Source organism: Erythrolamprus reginae, chromosome 6 (genome assembly GCF_031021105.1).
Source record: "Erythrolamprus reginae isolate rEryReg1 chromosome 6, rEryReg1.hap1, whole genome shotgun sequence".
In the NCBI taxonomy this organism is placed as follows: Eukaryota; Metazoa; Chordata; class Lepidosauria; order Squamata; family Dipsadidae; genus Erythrolamprus; species Erythrolamprus reginae.
The window spans coordinates 8,354,166-8,374,285 of NC_091955.1; the positions used below are offsets into that span (position 1 = coordinate 8,354,166).

General features: G+C 43.6%; 1 protein-coding gene across 1 annotated transcript in view; it reads left to right on the top strand.

The window, feature by feature from the left end:
* Positions 1–19,801, top strand: part of LOC139168926 (collagen alpha-1(I) chain-like) — a 77,905-nt gene extending 58,104 nt beyond the window's left edge. The window contains exons 26-34 of the mRNA XM_070754704.1: positions 3,550–3,603; positions 6,021–6,074; positions 8,500–8,553; positions 10,407–10,460; positions 12,356–12,409; positions 13,693–13,746; positions 15,131–15,184; positions 17,306–17,359; positions 19,752–19,801. Coding sequence (XP_070610805.1) covers positions 3,550–3,603; positions 6,021–6,074; positions 8,500–8,553; positions 10,407–10,460; positions 12,356–12,409; positions 13,693–13,746; positions 15,131–15,184; positions 17,306–17,359; positions 19,752–19,760 — 441 coding nt within the window. The 3' untranslated portion in view covers positions 19,761–19,801. The remainder of the gene's footprint in view (positions 1–3,549; positions 3,604–6,020; positions 6,075–8,499; positions 8,554–10,406; positions 10,461–12,355; positions 12,410–13,692; positions 13,747–15,130; positions 15,185–17,305; positions 17,360–19,751) is intronic.
* The last annotated feature ends 319 nt before the right edge of the window (positions 19,802–20,120 follow it).

A 20,120-nucleotide genomic window follows, 5' to 3' on the forward strand; every position in this document is an offset into this window, starting at 1 on the left:
AGACACTGAACTTATAGTATTGCAGAATTCTGCAGAAACACTGAGACACTGAACTATAGTATTACAGAATCCTGCAGTGACACTGAGAAACTGAACTATAATATTGCAGAATCCTGCAGTGAGACTGAGACACTGAACTATTGAATTGCAGAATTCTGCAGTGACCCTGAGACACTGAACTATTGAATTGCAGAATTCTGCAGTGACACTGAGACACTGAACTATTGAATTGCAGAATCCTGCAATGACACTGAGACGCTGAACTATAGAATTGCAGAATTCTGCAGTGACACTGAGACAATAAGCTATAGAATTGCAGAATTCTGCAGTGACACTGAGACACTGAACTATAGAATTGCAGAATTCTGCATTGACACTGAACTATAGAATTGCAGAATTCTGCAGTGACACTGAGACAATGAGCTATAGAATTGCAGAATTCTGCAGTGACACTGAGACACTGAACTATAGAATTGCAGAATTCTGCAGTGACCCTGAGACACTGAAATTTTGAATTGCAGAATTCTGCAATGACCCTGAGACACTGAACTATAGAATTGCAGAATCCTGCAGTGACACTGAACTATTGAATTGCAGAATTCTGCAGTGACACTGAACTATAGAATTGCATAATTCTGCAGTGACCCTGAGACGCTGAACTATTGAATTGCAGAATTCCGCAGTGACCCTGAGATGCTGAACTATAGAATTGCAGAATTCTGCAGTGAGACTGAGACACTGAACTATTGAATTGCAGAATTCTGCAGTGAGACTGAGACACTGAACTATAGAATTGCAGAATTCTGCAGTGACCCTGAGACACTGAACTATTGAATTGCAGAATTCTGCAGTGACCCTGAGACACTGGACTTATAGTATAGCAGAATTCTGCAGAAACACTGACAGTGATTTCCAATGAAATCATTTTTTCGGATGGCAAAATTTACTTCAGGAAGTATATTAGTTTGCACTGGGCATTCTGTGTTTGCATGATGAATATTCCTATGCTGATATATAATTGTCTGTATGGGATAATATCTAGGAGTTCTTAGGAGATGGGTTTTGCACAACAGAAATCAGGTATTTTAGGGAGCATTTTGTGGAACCCTAGATCTATTACAGCGTCCGTGAAAGCAATGTTGAACCATACGTCGAGCGCCAGTTCTCCCAACAGAGCTTTAATGGATCCACTTAGATGGGGCAGAATCAGAGGTGATGCCCGGACTGGGGGGAAAGCAGGTGGGTAGCGAAAATGAAGCTCCACCCCAGAGCACTTGATTGCACTGAAAGATGTTGAAAGAATATGCCAGGTGTCCTGCATAAGCCATTTCCCACAGTGTGGTAGTAAAACTTTTGGTAGCCCTTCATTGGGCAGGATATTACTTCTCAAAGAGGATGAAGTGAGCCTTCCTAATACCAAAGTAATCTCCTCCTTTCAGGGGCTTCCCAGCCCCGGAGGCCCTCCAGGCGATGGTGGAGAACAAGGCAACCAAGTAAGTTTTAATTATCAATGCCCATTTAGCACATACAACATAGATACTTACCAGTGTAACATGTAGTCTTTCCTACGTTTTTTCTATAGATTTAAAATAGCTGCTAGTTGTGGAAGTAGATTGAATTATATACACTGAGAACATAGGTACCAAAGACACATTCCTTGTGTGTCCGATCACACTTGGCCAATAAAGAATTCTATGTTCTATGTTCTACAAAGTGTTGGGGTACTTCTCTGCATAATTCCCTCCGTATAGATGCAGTTCCATTGAGGATTGAGGATTACACGCTGATTGCAGTGCTCAATGCAACTGCATCTACATGAAGGTCAAATAGTCTCTAATCATTGAAAGGGTAGTGGTCAGGGGCAACAAAATAATTCTTTTGAAAAAGCAACTTTGTGGGGGATGGGTTGGTATCTTGATCCTTCTTGATCCCAGTGGATTATAAATTAGACATTAGCAGCTAAGCGAAACTATAGAATTGCAGAATTCTGCAGTGAAACTGAGACACTGAACTATTGAATTGCAGAATCCTGCAATGACACTGAGACACTGAATTGCAAAATGCTGCAGTGACAGTGAGACACTGAACTATAGAATTGCAGAATTCTGCAGTGACACTGAGACAATAAGCTATGGAATTGCAGAATTCTGCAGTGACACTGAGACACTGAACTATAGAATTGCAGAATTCTGCAGTGACACTGAGACACTGAACTATAGAATTGCAGAATTCTGCATTGACACTGAACTATAGAATTGCAGAATTCTGCAGTGACACTGAGACAATGAGCTATAGAATTGCAGAATTTTGCAGTGACACTGAGACACTGAACTATTGAATTGCAGAATTCTGCAGTGACCCTGAGACACTGAGCTATAGAATTGCAGAATTCTGCAGTGACCCTGAGACACTGAACTATTGAATTGCAGAATTCTGCAGTGACACTGAGACACTGAACTATAGAATTGCAGAATTCTGCATTGACACTGAACTATAGAATTGCAGAATTCTGCAGTGACACTTAGACAATGAGCTATAGAATTGCAGAATTTTGCAGTGACACTGAGACACTGAACTATTGAATTGCAGAATTCTGCAGTGACCCTGAGACACTGAGCTATAGAATTGCAGAATTCTGCAGTGACCCTGAGACACTGAACTATTGAATTGCAGAATTCTGCAATGACCCTGAGACACGGAACTATAGAATTGCAGAATCCTGCAGTGACACTGAACTATTGAATTGCAGAATTCTGCAGTGACACTGAGCTATAGAATTGCAGAATTCTGCAGTGACCCTGAGACGCTGAACTATTGAATTGCAGAATTCTGCAGTGACATTGAGACGCTGAACTATAGAATTGCAGAATTCTGCAGTGAGACTGAGACACTGAACTATAGAATTGCAGAATTCTGCAGTGACCCTGAAACACTGAACTATTGAATTGCAGAATTCTGCAGTGACCCTGAGACACTGGACTTATAGTACAGCAGAATTCTGCAGAAAAACTGACAGTGATTTCCAATGAAATCATTTTTTCGGATGGCAAAATTTACTTCAGGAAGTACTATTAGTTTGCACTGGGCATTCTGTGTTTGCATGATGAATATCCCTAGGTTGATATATTAGTGTCTGTATGGGATAATATCTAGGAGTTCCTAGGAGATGGGTTTTGCACAACAGAAATCAGGTATTTTAGGGAGCATTTTGTGGAACCCTAGATCTATTACAGCGTCTGTGAAAGCAATGTTGAACCATACGTCGAGCGCCAGTTCTCCCAACCGAGCTTTAATGGATCCACTTAGATGGGGCAGAATCAGAGGTGATGCCCGGACTGGGGGGAAAGCAGTGGGGTAGCGAAAATGAAGCTCCACCCCAGAGCACTTGATTGCACTGAAAGATGTTGAAAGAATATGCCGGGTGTCCTGCATAAGCCATTCCCACAGTGTGGTAGTAAAACTTTTGGTAGCCCTTCATTGGGCAGGATGTTACTTCTCAAAGAGGATGAAGTGAGCCTTCCTAATACCAAAATAATCTCCTCCTTTCAGGGACTTCCCAGCCCCGGAGGCCCTCCAGGCGATGGTGGAGAACGAGGCAACCAAGTAAGTTTTAATTATCAATGCCCATTTAGCACATACAACATAGATACTTACCAGTGTAACATGTAGTCTTTCCTACGTTTTTTCTATAGATTTAAAATAGCTGCTAGTTGTGGAAGTAGACTGAATTATATACACTGAGAACATATGTACCAAAGACACATTCCTTGTGTGTCCGATCACACTTGGCCAATAAAGAATTCTATGTTCTATGTTCTACAAAGTGTTGGGGTACTTCTCTGCATAATTCCCTCCGTATAGATGCAGTTCCATTTAGGATTGAGGATTACACGCTGACTGCAGTGCTCAATGCAACTGCATCTACATGAAGGTCAAATAGTCTCTAATCATTGAAAGGGTAGTGGTCAGGGGCAACAAAATAATTCTTTTGAAAAAGCAACTTTGTGGGGGATGGGTTGGTATCTTGATCCTTCTTGATCCCAGTGGATTATAAATTAGACATTAGCAGCTAAGCGAAACTATAGAATTGCAGAATTCTGCAGTGACACTGAGACACTGAACTATTGAATTGCAGAATCCTGCAATGACACTGAGACACTGAATTGCAGAATGCTGCAGTGACAGTGAGACACTGAACTATAGAATTGCAGAATTCTGCAGTGACACTGAGACAATAAGCTATGGAATTGCAGAATTCTGCAGTGACACTGAGACACTGAACTATAGAATTGCAGAATTCTGCAGTGACACTGAGACACTGAACTATTGAATTGCAGAATTCTGCAGTGACACTGAGACACTAAGCTATAGAATTGCAGAATTCTGCAGTGACACTGAGACACTGAACTATAGAATTGCAGAATTCTGCATTGACACTGAACTATAGAATTGGAGAATTCTGCAGTGACACTGAGACAATGAGCTATAGAATTGCAGAATTTTGCAGTGACACTGAGACACTGAACTATTGAATTGCAGAATTCTGCAGTGACCCTGAGACACTGAGCTATAGAATTGCAGAATTCTGCAGTGACCCTGAGACACTGAACTATTGAATTGCAGAATTCTGCAATGACCCTGAGACACGGAACTATAGAATTGCAGAATCCTGCAGTGACACTGAACTATTGAATTGCAGAATTCTGCAGTGACACTGAGCTATAGAATTGCAGAATTCTGCAGTGACCCTGAGACGCTGAACTATTGAATTGCAGAATTCTGCAGTGACATTGAGACGCTGAACTATAGAATTGCAGAATTCTGCAGTGACACTGAGACAATAAGCTATGGAATTGCAGAATTCTGCAGTGACACTGAGACACTGAACTATAGAATTGCAGAATTCTGCAGTGACACTGAGACACTGAACTATTTAATTGCAGAATTCTGCAGTGACACTGAGACACTAAGCTATAGAATTGCAGAATTCTGCATTGACACTGAACTATAGAATTGCAGAATTCTGCAGTGACACTGAGACAATGAGCTATAGAATTGCAGAATTTTGCAGTGACACTGAGACACTGAACTATTGAATTGCAGAATTCTGCAGTGACCCTGAGACACTGAGCTATAGAATTGCAGAATTCTGCAGTGACCCTGAGACACTGAACTATTGAATTGCAGAATTCTGCAATGACCCTGAGACACGGAACTATAGAATTGCAGAATCCTGCAGTGACACTGAACTATTGAATTGCAGAATTCTGCAGTGACACTGAGCTATAGAATTGCAGAATTCTGCAGTGACCCTGAGACGCTGAACTATTGAATTGCAGAATTCTGCAGTGACATTGAGACGCTGAACTATAGAATTGCAGAATTCTGCAGTGAGACTGAGACACTGAACTATAGAATTGCAGAATTCTGCAGTGACCCTGAGACACTGGACTTATAGTACAGCAGAATTCTGCAGAAAAACTGACAGTGATTTCCAATGAAATCATTTTTTCGGATGGCAAAATTTACTTCAGGAAGTATATTAGTTTGCACTGGGCATTCTGTGTTTGCATGATGAATATCCCTAGGTTGATATATTAGTGTCTGTATGGGATAATATCTAGGAGTTCCTAGGAGATGGGTTTTGCACAACAGAAATCAGGTATTTTAGGGAGCATTTTGTGGAACCCTAGATCTATTACAGCGTCTGTGAAAGCAATGTTGAACCATACGTCGAGCGCCAGTTCTCCCAACCAAGCTTTAATGGATCCACTTAGATGGGGCAGAATCAGAGGTGATGCCCGGACTGGGGGGAAAGCAGTGGGGTAGCGAAAATGAAGCTCCACCCCAGAGCACTTGATTGCACTGAAAGATGTTGAAAGAATATGCCGGGTGTCCTGCATAAGCCATTCCCACAGTGTGGTAGTAAAACTTTTGGTAGCCCTTCATTGGGAAGGATGTTACTTCTCAAAGAGGATGAAGTGAGCCTTCCTAATACCAAAATAATCTCCTCCTTTCAGGGACTTCCCAGCCCCGGAGGCCCTCCAGGCGATGGTGGAGAACGAGGCAACCAAGTAAGTTTTAATTATCAATGCCCATTTAGCACATACAACATAGATACTTACCAGTGTAACATGTAGTCTTTCCTACGTTTTTTCTATAGATTTAAAATAGCTGCTAGTTGTGGAAGTAGACTGAATTATATACACTGAGAACATATGTACCAAAGACACATTCCTTGTGTGTCCGATCACACTTGGCCAATAAAGAATTCTATGTTCTATGTTCTACAAAGTGTTGGGGTACTTCTCTGCATAATTCCCTCCGTATAGATGCAGTTCCATTTAGGATTGAGGATTACACACTGACTGCAGTGCTCAATGCAACTGCATCTACATGAAGGTCAAATAGTCTCTAATCATTGAAAGGGTAGTGGTCAGGGGCAACAAAATAATTCTTTTGAAAAAGCAACTTTGTGGGGGATGGGTTGGTATCTTGATCCTTCTTGATCCCAGTGGATTATAAATTAGACATTAGCAGCTAAGCGAAACTATAGAATTGCAGAATTCTGCAGTGACACTGAGACACTGAACTATTGAATTGCAGAATCCTGCAATGACACTGAGACACTGAATTGCAGAATGCTGCAGTGACAGTGAGACACTGAACTATAGAATTGCAGAATTCTGCAGTGACACTGAGACAATAAGCTATGGAATTGCAGAATTCTGCAGTGACACTGAGACACTGAACTATAGAATTGCAGAATTCTGCAGTGACACTGAGACACTGAACTATTGAATTGCAGAATTCTGCAGTGACACTGAGACACTAAGCTATAGAATTGCAGAATTCTGCAGTGACACTGAGACACTGAACTATAGAATTGCAGAATTCTGCATTGACACTGAACTATAGAATTGCAGAATTCTGCAGTGACACTGAGACAATGAGCTATAGAATTGCAGAATTTTGCAGTGACACTGAGACACTGAACTATAGAATTGCAGAATTCTGCAGTGACCCTGAGACACTGAACTATTGAATTGCAGAATTCTGCAATGACCCTGAGACACGGAACTATAGAATTGCAGAATCCTGCAGTGACACCGAGACACTGAACTATAGAATTGCAGAATTCTGCAGAGACACTGAGCTATAGAATTGCAGAATTCTGCAGTGACCCTGAGACGCTGAACTATTGAATTGCAGAATTCTGCAGTGACATTGAGACGCTGAACTATAGAATTGCAGAATTCTGCAGTGACACTGAGACAATAAGCTATGGAATTGCAGAATTCTGCAGTGACACTGAGACACTGAACTATAGAATTGCAGAATTCTGCAGTGACACTGAGACACTGAACTATTGAATTGCAGAATTCTGCAGTGACACTGAGACACTAAGCTATAGAATTGCAGAATTCTGCAGTGACACTGAGACACTGAACTATAGAATTGCAGAATTCTGCATTGACACTGAACTATAGAATTGCAGAATTCTGCAGTGACACTGAGACAATGAGCTATAGAATTGCAGAATTTTGCAGTGACACTGAGACACTGAACTATTGAATTGCAGAATTCTGCAGTGACCCTGAGACACTGAGCTATAGAATTGCAGAATTCTGCAGTGACCCTGAGACACTGAACTATTGAATTGCAGAATTCTGCAATGACCCTGAGACACAGAACTATAGAATTGCAGAATCCTGCAGTGACACTGAACTATTGAATTGCAGAATTCTGCAGTGACACTGAGCTATAGAATTGCAGAATTCTGCAGTGACCCTGAGACGCTGAACTATTGAATTGCAGAATTCTGCAGTGACATTGAGACGCTGAACTATAGAATTGCAGAATTCTGCAGTGAGACTGAGACACTGAACTATAGAATTGCAGAATTCTGCAGTGACCCTGAGACACTGGACTTATAGTACAGCAGAATTCTGCAGAAAAACTGACAGTGATTTCCAATGAAATCATTTTTTCGGATGGCAAAATTTACTTCAGGAAGTATATTAGTTTGCACTGGGCATTCTGTGTTTGCATGATGAATATCCCTAGGTTGATATATTAGTGTCTGTATGGGATAATATCTAGGAGTTCCTAGGAGATGGGTTTTGCACAACAGAAATCAGGTATTTTAGGGAGCATTTTGTGGAACCCTAGATCTATTACAGCGTCTGTGAAAGCAATGTTGAACCATACGTCGAGCGCCAGTTCTCCCAACCGAGCTTTAATGGATCCACTTAGATGGGGCAGAATCAGAGGTGATGCCCGGACTGGGGGGAAAGCAGTGGGGTAGCGAAAATGAAGCTCTACCCCAGAGCACTTGATTGCACTGAAAGATGTTGAAAGAATATGCCGGGTGTCCTGCATAAGCCATTCCCACAGTGTGGTAGTAAAACTTTTGGTAGCCCTTCATTGGGCAGGATGTTACTTCTCAAAGAGGATGAAGTGAGCCTTCCTAATACCAAAATAATCTCCTCCTTTCAGGGACTTCCCAGCCCCGGAGGCCCTCCAGGCGATGGTGGAGAACGAGGCAACCAAGTAAGTTTTAATTATCAATGCCCATTTAGCACATACAACATAGATACTTACCAGTGTAACATGTAGTCTTTCCTACGTTTTTTCTATAGATTTAAAATAGCTGCTAGTTGTGGAAGTAGATTGAATTATATACACTGAGAACATATGTACCAAAGACACATTCCTTGTGTGTCCGATCACACTTGGCCAATAAAGAATTCTATGTTCTATGTTCTACAAAGTGTTGGGGTACTTCTCTGCATAATTCCCTCCGTATAGATGCAGTTCCATTGAGGATTGAGGATTACACGCTGATTGCAGTGCTCAATGCAACTGCATCTACATGAAGGTCAAATAGTCTCTAATCATTGAAAGGGTAGTGGTCAGGGGCAACAAAATAATTCTTTTGAAAAAGCAACTTTGTGGGGGATGGGTTGGTATCTTGATCCTTCTTGATCCCAGTGGATTATAAATTAGACATTAGCAGCTAAGCGAAACTATAGAATTGCAGAATTCTGCAGTGACACTGAGACACTGAACTATTGAATTGCAGAATCCTGCAATGACACTGAGACACTGAATTGCAGAATGCTGCAGTGACAGTGAGACACTGAACTATAGAATTGCAGAATTCTGCAGTGACACTGAGACAATAAGCTATGGAATTGCAGAATTCTGCAGTGACACCGAGACACTGAACTATAGAATTGCAGAATTCTGCAGTGACACTGAGACACTGAACTATTGAATTGCAGAATTCTGCAGTGACACTGAGACACTAAGCTATAGAATTGCAGAATTCTGCAGTGACACTGAGACACTGAACTATAGAATTGCAGAATTCTGCATTGACACTGAACTATAGAATTGCAGAATTCTGCAGTGACACTGAGACAATGAGCTATAGAATTGCAGAATTTTGCAGTGACCCTGAGACACTGAACTATTGAATTGCAGAATTCTGCAGTGACCCTGAGACACTGAGCTATAGAATTGCAGAATTCTGCAGTGACCCTGAGACACTGAACTATTGAATTGCAGAATTCTGCAATGACCCTGAGACACGGAACTATAGAATTGCAGAATCCTGCAGTGACACTGAACTATTGAATTGCAGAATTCTGCAGTGACACTGAGCTATAGAATTGCAGAATTCTGCAGTGACCTTGAGACGCTGAACTATTGAATTGCAGAATTCTGCAGTGACATTGAGACGCTGAACTATAGAATTGCAGAATTCTGCAGTGAGACTGAGACACTGAACTATAGAATTGCAGAATTCTGCAGTGACCCTGAGACACTGGACTTATAGTACAGCAGAATTCTGCAGAAAAACTGACAGTGATTTCCAATGAAATCATTTTTTCGGATGGCAAAATTTACTTCAGGAAGTATATTAGTTCGCACTGGGCATTCTGTGTTTGCATGATGAATATCCCTAGGTTGATATATTAGTGTCTGTATGGGATAATATCTAGGAGTTCCTAGGAGATGGGTTTTGCACAACAGAAATCAGGTATTTTAGGGAGCATTTTGTGGAACCCTAGATCTATTACAGCGTCTGTGAAAGCAATGTTGAACCATACGTCGAGCGCCAGTTCTCCCAACCGAGCTTTAATGGATCCACTTAGATGGGGCAGAATCAGAGGTGATGCCCGGACTGGGGGGAAAGCAGTGGGGTAGCGAAAATGAAGCTCCACCCCAGAGCACTTGATTGCACTGAAAGATGTTGAAAGAATATGCCGGGTGTCCTGCATAAGCCATTCCCACAGTGTGGTAGTAAAACTTTTGGTAGCCCTTCATTGGGCAGGATGTTACTTCTCAAAGAGGATGAAGTGAGCCTTCCTAATACCAAAATAATCTCCTCCTTTCAGGGACTTCCCAGCCCCGGAGGCCCTCCAGGCGATGGTGGAGAACGAGGCAACCAAGTAAGTTTTAATTATCAATGCCCATTTAGCACATACAACATAGATACTTACCAGTGTAACATGTAGTCTTTCCTACGTTTTTTCTATAGATTTAAAATAGCTGCTAGTTGTGGAAGTAGATTGAATTATATACACTGAGAACATATGTACCAAAGACACATTCCTTGTGTGTCCGATCACACTTGGCCAATAAAGAATTCTATGTTCTATGTTCTACAAAGTGTTGGGGTACTTCTCTGCATAATTCCCTCCATATAGATGCAGTTCCATTGAGGATTGAGGATTACACGCTGATTGCAGTGCTCAATGCAACTGCATCTACATGAAGGTCAAATAGTCTCTAATCATTGAAAGGGTAGTGGTCAGGGGCAACAAAATAATTCTTTTGAAAAAGCAACTTTGTGGGGGATGGGTTGGTATCTTTATCCTTCTTGATCCCAGTGGATTATAAATTAGACATTAGCAGCTAAGCGAAACTATAGAATTGCAGAATTCTGCAGTGACACTGAGACACTGAACTATTGAATTGCAGAATCCTGCAATGACACTGAGACACTGAATTGCAGAATGCTGCAGTGACAGTGAGACACTGAACTATAGAATTGCAGAATTCTGCAGTGACACTGAGACAATAAGCTATGGAATTGCAGAATTCTGCAGTGACACTGAGACAATGAGCTATAGAATTGCAGAATTCTGCAGTGACACTGAGACACTGAACTATTGAATTGCAGAATTCTGCAGTGACACTGAGACACTAAGCTATAGAATTGCAGAATTCTGCAGTGACACTGAGACACTGAACTATAGAATTGCAGAATTCTGCATTGACACTGAACTATAGAATTGCAGAATTCTGCAGTGACACTGAGACAATGAGCTATAGAATTGCAGAATTTTGCAGTGACACTGAGACACTGAACTATTGAATTGCACAATTCTGCAGTGACCCTGAGACACTGAGCTATAGAATTGCAGAATTCTGCAGTGACCCTGAGACACTGAACTATTGAATTGCAGAATTCTGCAATGACCCTGAGACACGGAACTATAGAATTGCAGAATCCTGCAGTGACACTGAACTATTGAATTGCAGAATTCTGCAGTGACACTGAGCTATAGAATTGCAGAATTCTGCAGTGACCCTGAGATGCTGAACTATTGAATTGCAGAATTCTGCAGTGACATTGAGACGCTGAACTATAGAATTGCAGAATTCTGCAGTGAGACTGAGACACTGAACTATAGAATTGCAGAATTCTGCAGTGACCCTGAAACACTGAACTATTGAATTGCAGAATTCTGCAGTGACCCTGAGACACTGGACTTATAGTACAGCAGAATTCTGCAGAAAAACTGACAGTGATTTCCAATGAAATCATTTTTTCGGATGGCAAAATTTACTTCAGGAAGTATATTAGTTTGCACTGGGCATTCTGTGTTTGCATGATGAATATCCCTAGGTTGATATATTAGTGTCTGTATGGGATAATATCTAGGAGTTCCTAGGAGATGGGTTTTGCACAACAGAAATCAGGTATTTTAGGGAGCATTTTGTGGAACCCTAGATCTATTACAGCGTCTGTGAAAGCAATGTTGAACCATACGTCGAGCGCCAGTTCTCCCAACCAAGCTTTAATGGATCCACTTAGATGGGGCAGAATCAGAGGTGATGCCCGGACTGGGGGGAAAGCAGTGGGGTAGCGAAAATGAAGCTCCACCCCAGAGCACTTGATTGCACTGAAAGATGTTGAAAGAATATGCCGGGTGTCCTGCATAAGCCATTCCCACAGTGTGGTAGTAAAACTTTTGGTAGCCCTTCATTGGGCAGGATGTTACTTCTCAAAGAGGATGAAGTGAGCCTTCCTAATACCAAAATAATCTCCTCCTTTCAGGGACTTCCCAGCCCCGGAGGCCCTCCAGGCGATGGTGGAGAACGAGGCAACCAAGTAAGTTTTAATTATCAATGCCCATTTAGCACATACAACATAGATACTTACCAGTGTAACATGTAGTCTTTCCTACGTTTTTTCTATAGATTCAAAATAGCTGCTAGTTGTGGAAGTAGATTGAATTATGTATACTGAGAACATATGTACCAAGGACACATTCCTTGTGTGTCCGATCACACTTGGAAAATAAAGAATTCTATGTTCTATGTTCTACAAAGTGTTGGGGTACTTCTCTGCATAATTCCCTCCGTATAGATGCAGTTCCATTGAGGATTGAGGATTACACGCTGATTGCAGTGCTCAGTGCAACTGCATCTACATGAAGGTCAAATAGTCTCTAATCATTGAAAGGGTAGTGGTCAGGGGCAACAAAATAATTCTTCTGAAAAAGCAACTTTGTGGGGGATGGGTTGGTAGCTTGATCCTTCTTGATCCCAGTGGATTATAAATTAGACATTAGCAGCTAAGCAAAACTATAGAATTGCAGAATTCTGCAGTGACACTGAGAAACTAGCCATTAGCCATAGTTGTGTTCTGAGCTACTGTCTTTGGCAATGGCGGAAGAGATTCTTTTTCAGCAACAAACACTCCGCGGTCTTACTTTCCTTTTTTCTGTTGTGTGTGCTGTCTGTCCGCCTTTTTTAATGCTCGGACCCAGAAGGGGAAGGTGCAATGGAACCTGTCAATTTCCCTGATTTAGGAGATGAAGAGAATTTTAGTGAGGAGGAGGCTGAGATGGGAGAGCAGCTTTCAAATGATAGCATGCAGACAGATGTTCCTTCGGATAGCTCGAGCTGTCAAGATTCCAGATGGATAGATCCCAAATTCAGAAGAGAGCAGAGAAGGTTAGAAGAGCTTGGTGGGAGGAAGTCTTGAGATGCATTTTAGAGCGTAAGTTAATTAAGTAATTAATTAATTACATCACATCCGGAATTGGACAAAAGCAGAAGCTGCTTTGTGAAATTTGTCATCTGGCCAACATGGCAGTTTGCCTCTTAGTTCCAAGATGTAAGTTTTCTATTGTGTGATTTATTGCTTTTTTATTGCCTTTCTAATCAGCAGAAACCGGCCTAAGATTTAAAGAATGCTTTCTAGCAGCCAGTGGAGTAATTTAAAAGATAAATGACCTATTTATCTCCGGAGTGAACTGTATTTTACTAGAATTAAGTAGAAGAAATAAATTGAAGTGTTATTGTTTGAAAATTAAGCATCTCAGAAGCAATTATTATTCAACCATCAGACGACTCCAGCCTGAAACAGAACACTTTCTATCCCTACAGGGTGAATCAGGTCCCCCTGGCCAAAGTGGAGCTGCTGGTACTCGTAGTGCCCCTGTAAGTTGGCTTGTCGTTGTGAAACCTTCCAATTAAGTTTGTTTGAGATAAATGGGGGAAAAGACTAAGGCTAGCCCACATCAGTTTAGAAATCCTAATAGGAAACAATTTCAACTCCTACAGGTAGCATAGGAATATATGTAGATTTATTTATTTGTTTATTCATTCATTCATTCATTCATTCATTCATTCATTCAATTTTTATGCCGCCCTTTTCCTTAGACTCAGGGCGGCTTACAACATGTTAGCAATAGCACTTTTTAACAAAGCCAGCCTATTGCCCCCACAATCTGGGTCCTCATTTTACCCACCTCGGAAGGATGGAAGGCTGAGTCAACCTTGAGCCGGTAATGAGATTTGAACCGCTGACCTTCAGATCTACAGCCAGCTTCAGTGGCCTGCAGTACAGCACTCTACCTGCTGTGCCACCCCAACTAGATGTACTAGACAAGCTTGAACAATGGGATGAAACTAACAGAATGGTATTTAACAGAGAGAAGTGCAAGATCCCACATCTGGGCTATTGAAATTGGCCAACTGTTGCCAGGTTCTTTTTTTGTGAAAAGTTTTTTTTTTAATCTTTTCCACATACAAATGTTGATGCATATACAGTGGTACCTCTACTTAAGAACGCCTCTACTTAAGAACTTTTGTAGATAAGAACCGGGTGTTCAAGATTTTTTTGCCTCTTCTCAAGAACCATTTTCTACTTAAGAACCCGAGCCCGGAAACATTTCCCAGGAAATTTGAGAGTGGCACGAAGGCCCGGCCAGTTTCCTGCCATTCCCCCTTTAATCCTGGCCATCTCGGGCTTTTCTGGGCTGCCAGAGGAGCCTTTCGGTGGCGCTTGAGGAGGCTTTGGCAGTCCAGAGCAAACAAAGCATTTTCCTTTCTCTGGGCGCTTGGAGAGGGAATAAACCTCTGCCAGCACCCAGAGAAAAGTAATGCTTCCTTCGCTCTGGGCAGTGACTGTCCTCCTCCTCTTCTTCCTCCTCCTCCTCCCACCCAAATTCTGAGCTTTTATTTCTTTCCTAATGGGTTTGCATGCATTATTTGCTTTTACATTGATTCCTATGGGAAAAATTGCTTCTACTTACAAACTTTTCTACTTAAGAACCTGGTCACGGAACGAATTAAGTTCTTAAAGTAGAGTTACCACTGTAATCCAAAATGAACATTAGGACTCACTGATCCAACAAGTTTTCCCTTGCTGCGCATACAAAGGAAGCGGTTGGTCTTCACACCAACAATCATTCACTAAAACCTTATACTGTAGTTCTAATTTTGGCATCTGGGTTAAATTATTTCTTATCTCTTAACTGTGGCCAGTTTGAGGGGTGTGGCCGTGGCTCCTTCCCATTTCTGACTGCTCCTTCCGTTTCAGGGCGAGCGTGGCAAAACCGGACCCACTGGCGCCACTAGGTCTGCTGGCCCCCCTGTGAGTATCGCATGACAGTTCCAGGATGTCACACTTTTAATATTTAAATGGTCCAATCGCTCTTGATGTCTAATCATTGTGGGGATTCTTCCCCCTGCTTCTCCTACTTTTCTCCCTATTGCATGATGCTGATGGTCACAGGTAGGGGTGGGCAGCAGGCAGGATGGGGTGGAATGCAGTTCCACCGGTGGAAATGAAGATGCGTGCGCAGCTCCAGCTGATTGACGGCTGTCACTTCCTGGATTACTAATCTCGGCTTGGCTCTCACTTTTTTCCCTGCTGCTGCTGCTACTACGTCTGCACTCCTTGCTTTTTTCCTCTTTCCTCCTTCCTGGCCTCGGATGAGCTTCCCTCTCTCCTGCCCGTGCAAGCAGAAGGCATGGGTGGAAGTGGCGCTGGCAGCATTGATGCTTCTGGCAGCACCTGTTTGCCTAGCTACCCAGCCTGTGGGGGGGGGGGAGGCAACCCAGGAAGGAGAGTGCAGGCTGTCCTTTTTTCTCTCTGCGGCTGCTGCTGCTGCATCTGCGCTCCTTGCTTTTTTCCTCTTTCCTACATCCAGGCCTCAGACGAGCTTCCCTCTCTCCTGCCTGGCTCCCCTCCAGCTTCACACAGCCACCTCCCACCTGAGGTGCAAGCAGATGTGGGTGAAAGCGGCGCTGACAGCATTATGCTTCTGGCAGCACCTGTTCGCCCAGCTACCCAGCCTGTTGGGGGGGGGGGGCGACCCAGGAAGTAGAGCGCGGGAAACGCAAAGCAAATTGTCACCCCAGCAAGCGACACTGTTAAGGTTGTAAGTTGAGGACTTAACAGTTCACTTGAACGAAGATGATTGTTCTAGCCACTCCCACCTGTTCACAGGGCTGGCAAGCCACTCCTACCCAGTCACATGACCATCAAGCTACACTCACAGAATAAGCCACACCCACATTGTGGCAGTAAAAATTTTGGCTGCCCATTACCGGACACAAGTTAGTGAAATGCGCGTATGCGCGCACACAGAGGGAGAGAGAGATTGTAAAGCAGGGATTTTCCAGCTGCTAATCCAAAAGTACAAACAGGTTGAGCACATTGTCCATGAAGCTAGTACTATGTCCAACAGCGCCACAGGCATGGCTTCTGAATTCATTCATTCATTTCATTTTATTGGATTTGTATGCCGCCCCTCTCCGTAGATTCAGGGCGGCTAACAACAGTGGTAAAAACAACATACGACAATCCAATACTAAAGAAGCTAAAAACCCTTATTTTAAAACCAATCATACATACAAACGTACCATACATAAATTGTAGAAGCCTAGGGGGAAAGAATATCTTAATTCCCCCATGCCTGATGGCGAAGGTGGGTTTTAAGAAGCTTACGAAAGGCAAGAAGGGTGGGGGCTATTCTAATCTCTGGGGGGAGTTGGTCCCAGAGGGACGGGGCCACCACAGAGAAGGCTCTTCCCCTGGGTCCCGCCAAACAACATTGATTAGTTGACGGGACCCGGAGAAGGCCCACTCTGTGGGACCTAATTGGTCGCTGAGATTCGTGCGACAGAAGGCGGTCCCTGAGATAACCTGGCCCGGTGCCATGAAGGGCTTTATAGGTCATAACCAACACTTTGAATTGTGACCGGAAACTGATCGGCAACCAATGCAGACTGCGGAGTGTTGGTGTGACATGGGCATATTTAGGGAAGCCCATGATTGCTCTCGCAGCTGCATTCTGCACGATCAGAAGTTTCCGAACACTTTTCAAAGGTAGCCCCATGTAGAGAGCGTTACAGTAGTCGAGCCTCGAGGTGATGAGGGCATGAGTGACTGTGAGCAGGGACTCCCGATCCAAATAGGGCCGCAACTGGTGCACCAGGCGAACCTGGGCAAATGCCCCCCTCGCCACAGCCGAAAGATGTTTCTCTAATGTGAGCTGTGGATCGAGGAGGATGCCCAAGTTGCGGACCCTCTCTGAGGGGGTTAGTGATTCCCCCTCCAGGGTAATGGATGCTGAGAAGTTCTATCAGAGTGAGTGGAAAACCCGGGGAAGACTTGCTGCTGCTGTACAAAATGATGCTACATAGATCAGCGATGAAAAGAGCATGGAAAACCATCCCAATTTCCTGTTTTCATTTTGCTTTTCAACAGGTTCCAACTGGCGTCACAGGTCCAAAAGGTGCTCCTGGTGTACAAGGGCCCCCAGTGAGTATATTTCGGGAATCAATTCCTTTACTTTTTGTTTTCCAAGCAGGCCAAAAGCGTAGCATTAATGTTCATTGTTCATGGCTTTCCTTTATGGTATCCCTACCAGGGGTGGGCAGCAGGTAGGACGGGTGGAACGCAGTTCCACCGGTGGAAATGAAGATGCGTGTGCAGCTCCAGCTGATTGGCGGATGACACTTCCTGGATTACTGGTGTCGGCTGGGCTCTCACTTTTTCCCCTGCGTCTGCATCTGCGCTCCTTGCTTTTTTCCTCTTTCCTCCTTCCTGGCCTTGGACAAGCTTCCCTCTCTCCTGCCTGGCTCCCCTCCAGCTTCACACAGCCACCTCCCACCTGAGGTGCAAGCAGAAGATGTGTGTGGAAGCGGCGCTGGCAGCATTTATTTATTTATTTATTTATTTATTTATTTAATTTTTATGCCACCCTTCTCCTTAGACTCAGGGCGGCTTACAGCATGTTAGCAATAGCACTTTTTTAACAGAGCCAGCCTATTGCCCCCACAGTCCGGGTCCTCATTTTACCCACCTCGTAAGGATGGAAGGCTGAGTCAACCTTGAGCCGGTGATCAGATTTGAACCGCTGATCTTAAGATCTACAAGTCAGCTTCAGTGGCCTGCAGTACAGCACTCTACCTGCTGCGCCACCCCGGCTCGTTATGCTTCTGGCAGCACCTGTTCGCCTAACTACCCAGCCTGTGGGGGGGGGGCAACCCAGGAAGGAGAGCGCGGGAAAAGCAAAGCAAATTGTCACCCCAGCGAGCGACACTGTTAAGGTTGTAAGTTGAGGACTTAACAGTTCACTTGAACGAAGATGATCGTTCAAGCCACTCCCACCTGGTCACAGGGCTGGCAAGCCACTCCTACCCAGTCACATGACCATCAAGCTACACTCACAAAATAAGCCACACCCACATTGTGGCAGTAAAAATTTTGGCTGCCCATTACCGGACACAAGTTAGTGAAATGCGCGCACATGCGCGCACACACACACACAGAAGGGGAGAGAGATTGTAAAGCAGGGATTTTCCAGCTGCTAATCCAAAAGTACAAACAGGCTTAGCACATTGTCCATGAAGTTAGTGCTATAGCATTTAGACTTATATACCGCTTCACAGTGCTTTACAGCCCCTCTCTAAGTGGTTTACAGAGAGTAAGCCTATTGCCCCTCCAACAATCTGGGTCCTCATTTTACCGACCTTGGAAGGATGGAAGGCTGAGTCAACCTATGTCCAACAGCGCCACAGGCCTAGCTTCTGAATGCATTAATGTTCATTGTTCATGGCTTTCCTTTATGGTATCCCTACCAGGGGTGGGCAGCAGGCAGGACGGGGTGGAACGCAGTTCCACCGGCGGAAATGAAGATGCGTGCGCAGCTCCAGCTGATCGGCGGCTGTCATTTACTGGATTACTGGTTTCGGTTCTCACTTTTTTCCCTGCTGCTGCTGCTACGTCTGCGCTCCTTGCTTTTTTCCTCTTTCCTCCTTCCTGGCCTCGGACAAGCTTCCCTCCCTCCTGCCCGGCTCCCCTCCAGCCTCACACGGCCACCTCCCGCCTGAGGTGCAAGCAGATGTGGGTGGAAGCGGTGCTGGCAGCATTATGCTTCTGGCGGCACCCGTTCGCCTAACTACCCAGCCTGTGGGGGGGGGGGACCCAGGAAGGAGAGTGTGAAAAACACAAAGCAAATTGTCATCCCAGCGAACGATATTGGTAAGGTTGTAAGTCGAGGACTTAACAGTTCAAGCCACTTCCACCTGATCACATGACCATTAAGCCACACCCATAAAATAAGCCACACCCCAGAGTGTGGCAGTAAAATTTTTGGCCGCCCACTACTGGGGGGGAATGCAGTGGGGTAGCGAAACTGGGGCTCCACCCCAGAGCACCCAATTTGCACTGAAAGCTGTTGAAAGAAAATGCAGGACTTCCTGCGTAAGTTACGCCCACAGTGCGGTAGTAAAATTTTTGCTAGCCTTTCACTGATCTCTACTATTAGTGTGAATGACATGTGCTGTGAAACTGTTCTTTGAAACAATGTGGGTAACGATAAGGGGAACGATCAGCTATGTAGATGAACAGGGCATGTTGGAGAATTCAAGTCAATGGTTATTATAGAGCCGGGGTGGCGCAGCAAGTAGAGTGCTGACTGTAGATGTGTAGGTCAGCGGTTCAAATCTCATCACTGGCTCAAGGTTGACTCAGCCTTCCATCTTTCCGAGGTGAGTAAAATGAGGACCCGGATTGTGGGGGCAATAGGCTGGCTCTGTTAAAAAGTGCTGTTGCTAACATGTTGTAAGCCGCCCTGAGTCTAAGTTGAAGGGTGGCATAAAAATCGAATAAATAAATAAATAAATAAATATTCTGCTTGGCTTTGTAGGTGCAATAACCTCAGAGATGCCCTTTCTTACCTATGTCAAAACAGCTGCCTGAAGATGAATGAAAATGCAGCTTCAAGACAAAAAAAAAAGGATTCCACATCCTATTGTTGACTCTTTTGTTACTGCATACAAAAAATAATGGTAACACAAAGAGAATGAGAAGACGCTATGTATTTTTCTATTCTTGTTTATTTTTTTGAATTAGTTACCAATTGAAAATGTGTTTATGAGTGTTTATTATGTTACTCTGCTCCTCCAATCTGTCTCTCCAGGAAGACAACATAAATGTTTTCAAGAAAGAAAGATATATGTATTAAAATGTTCCTGTTGCAATTCAATGCACCCTCGTGTTCTCCTTTAAAAATTAC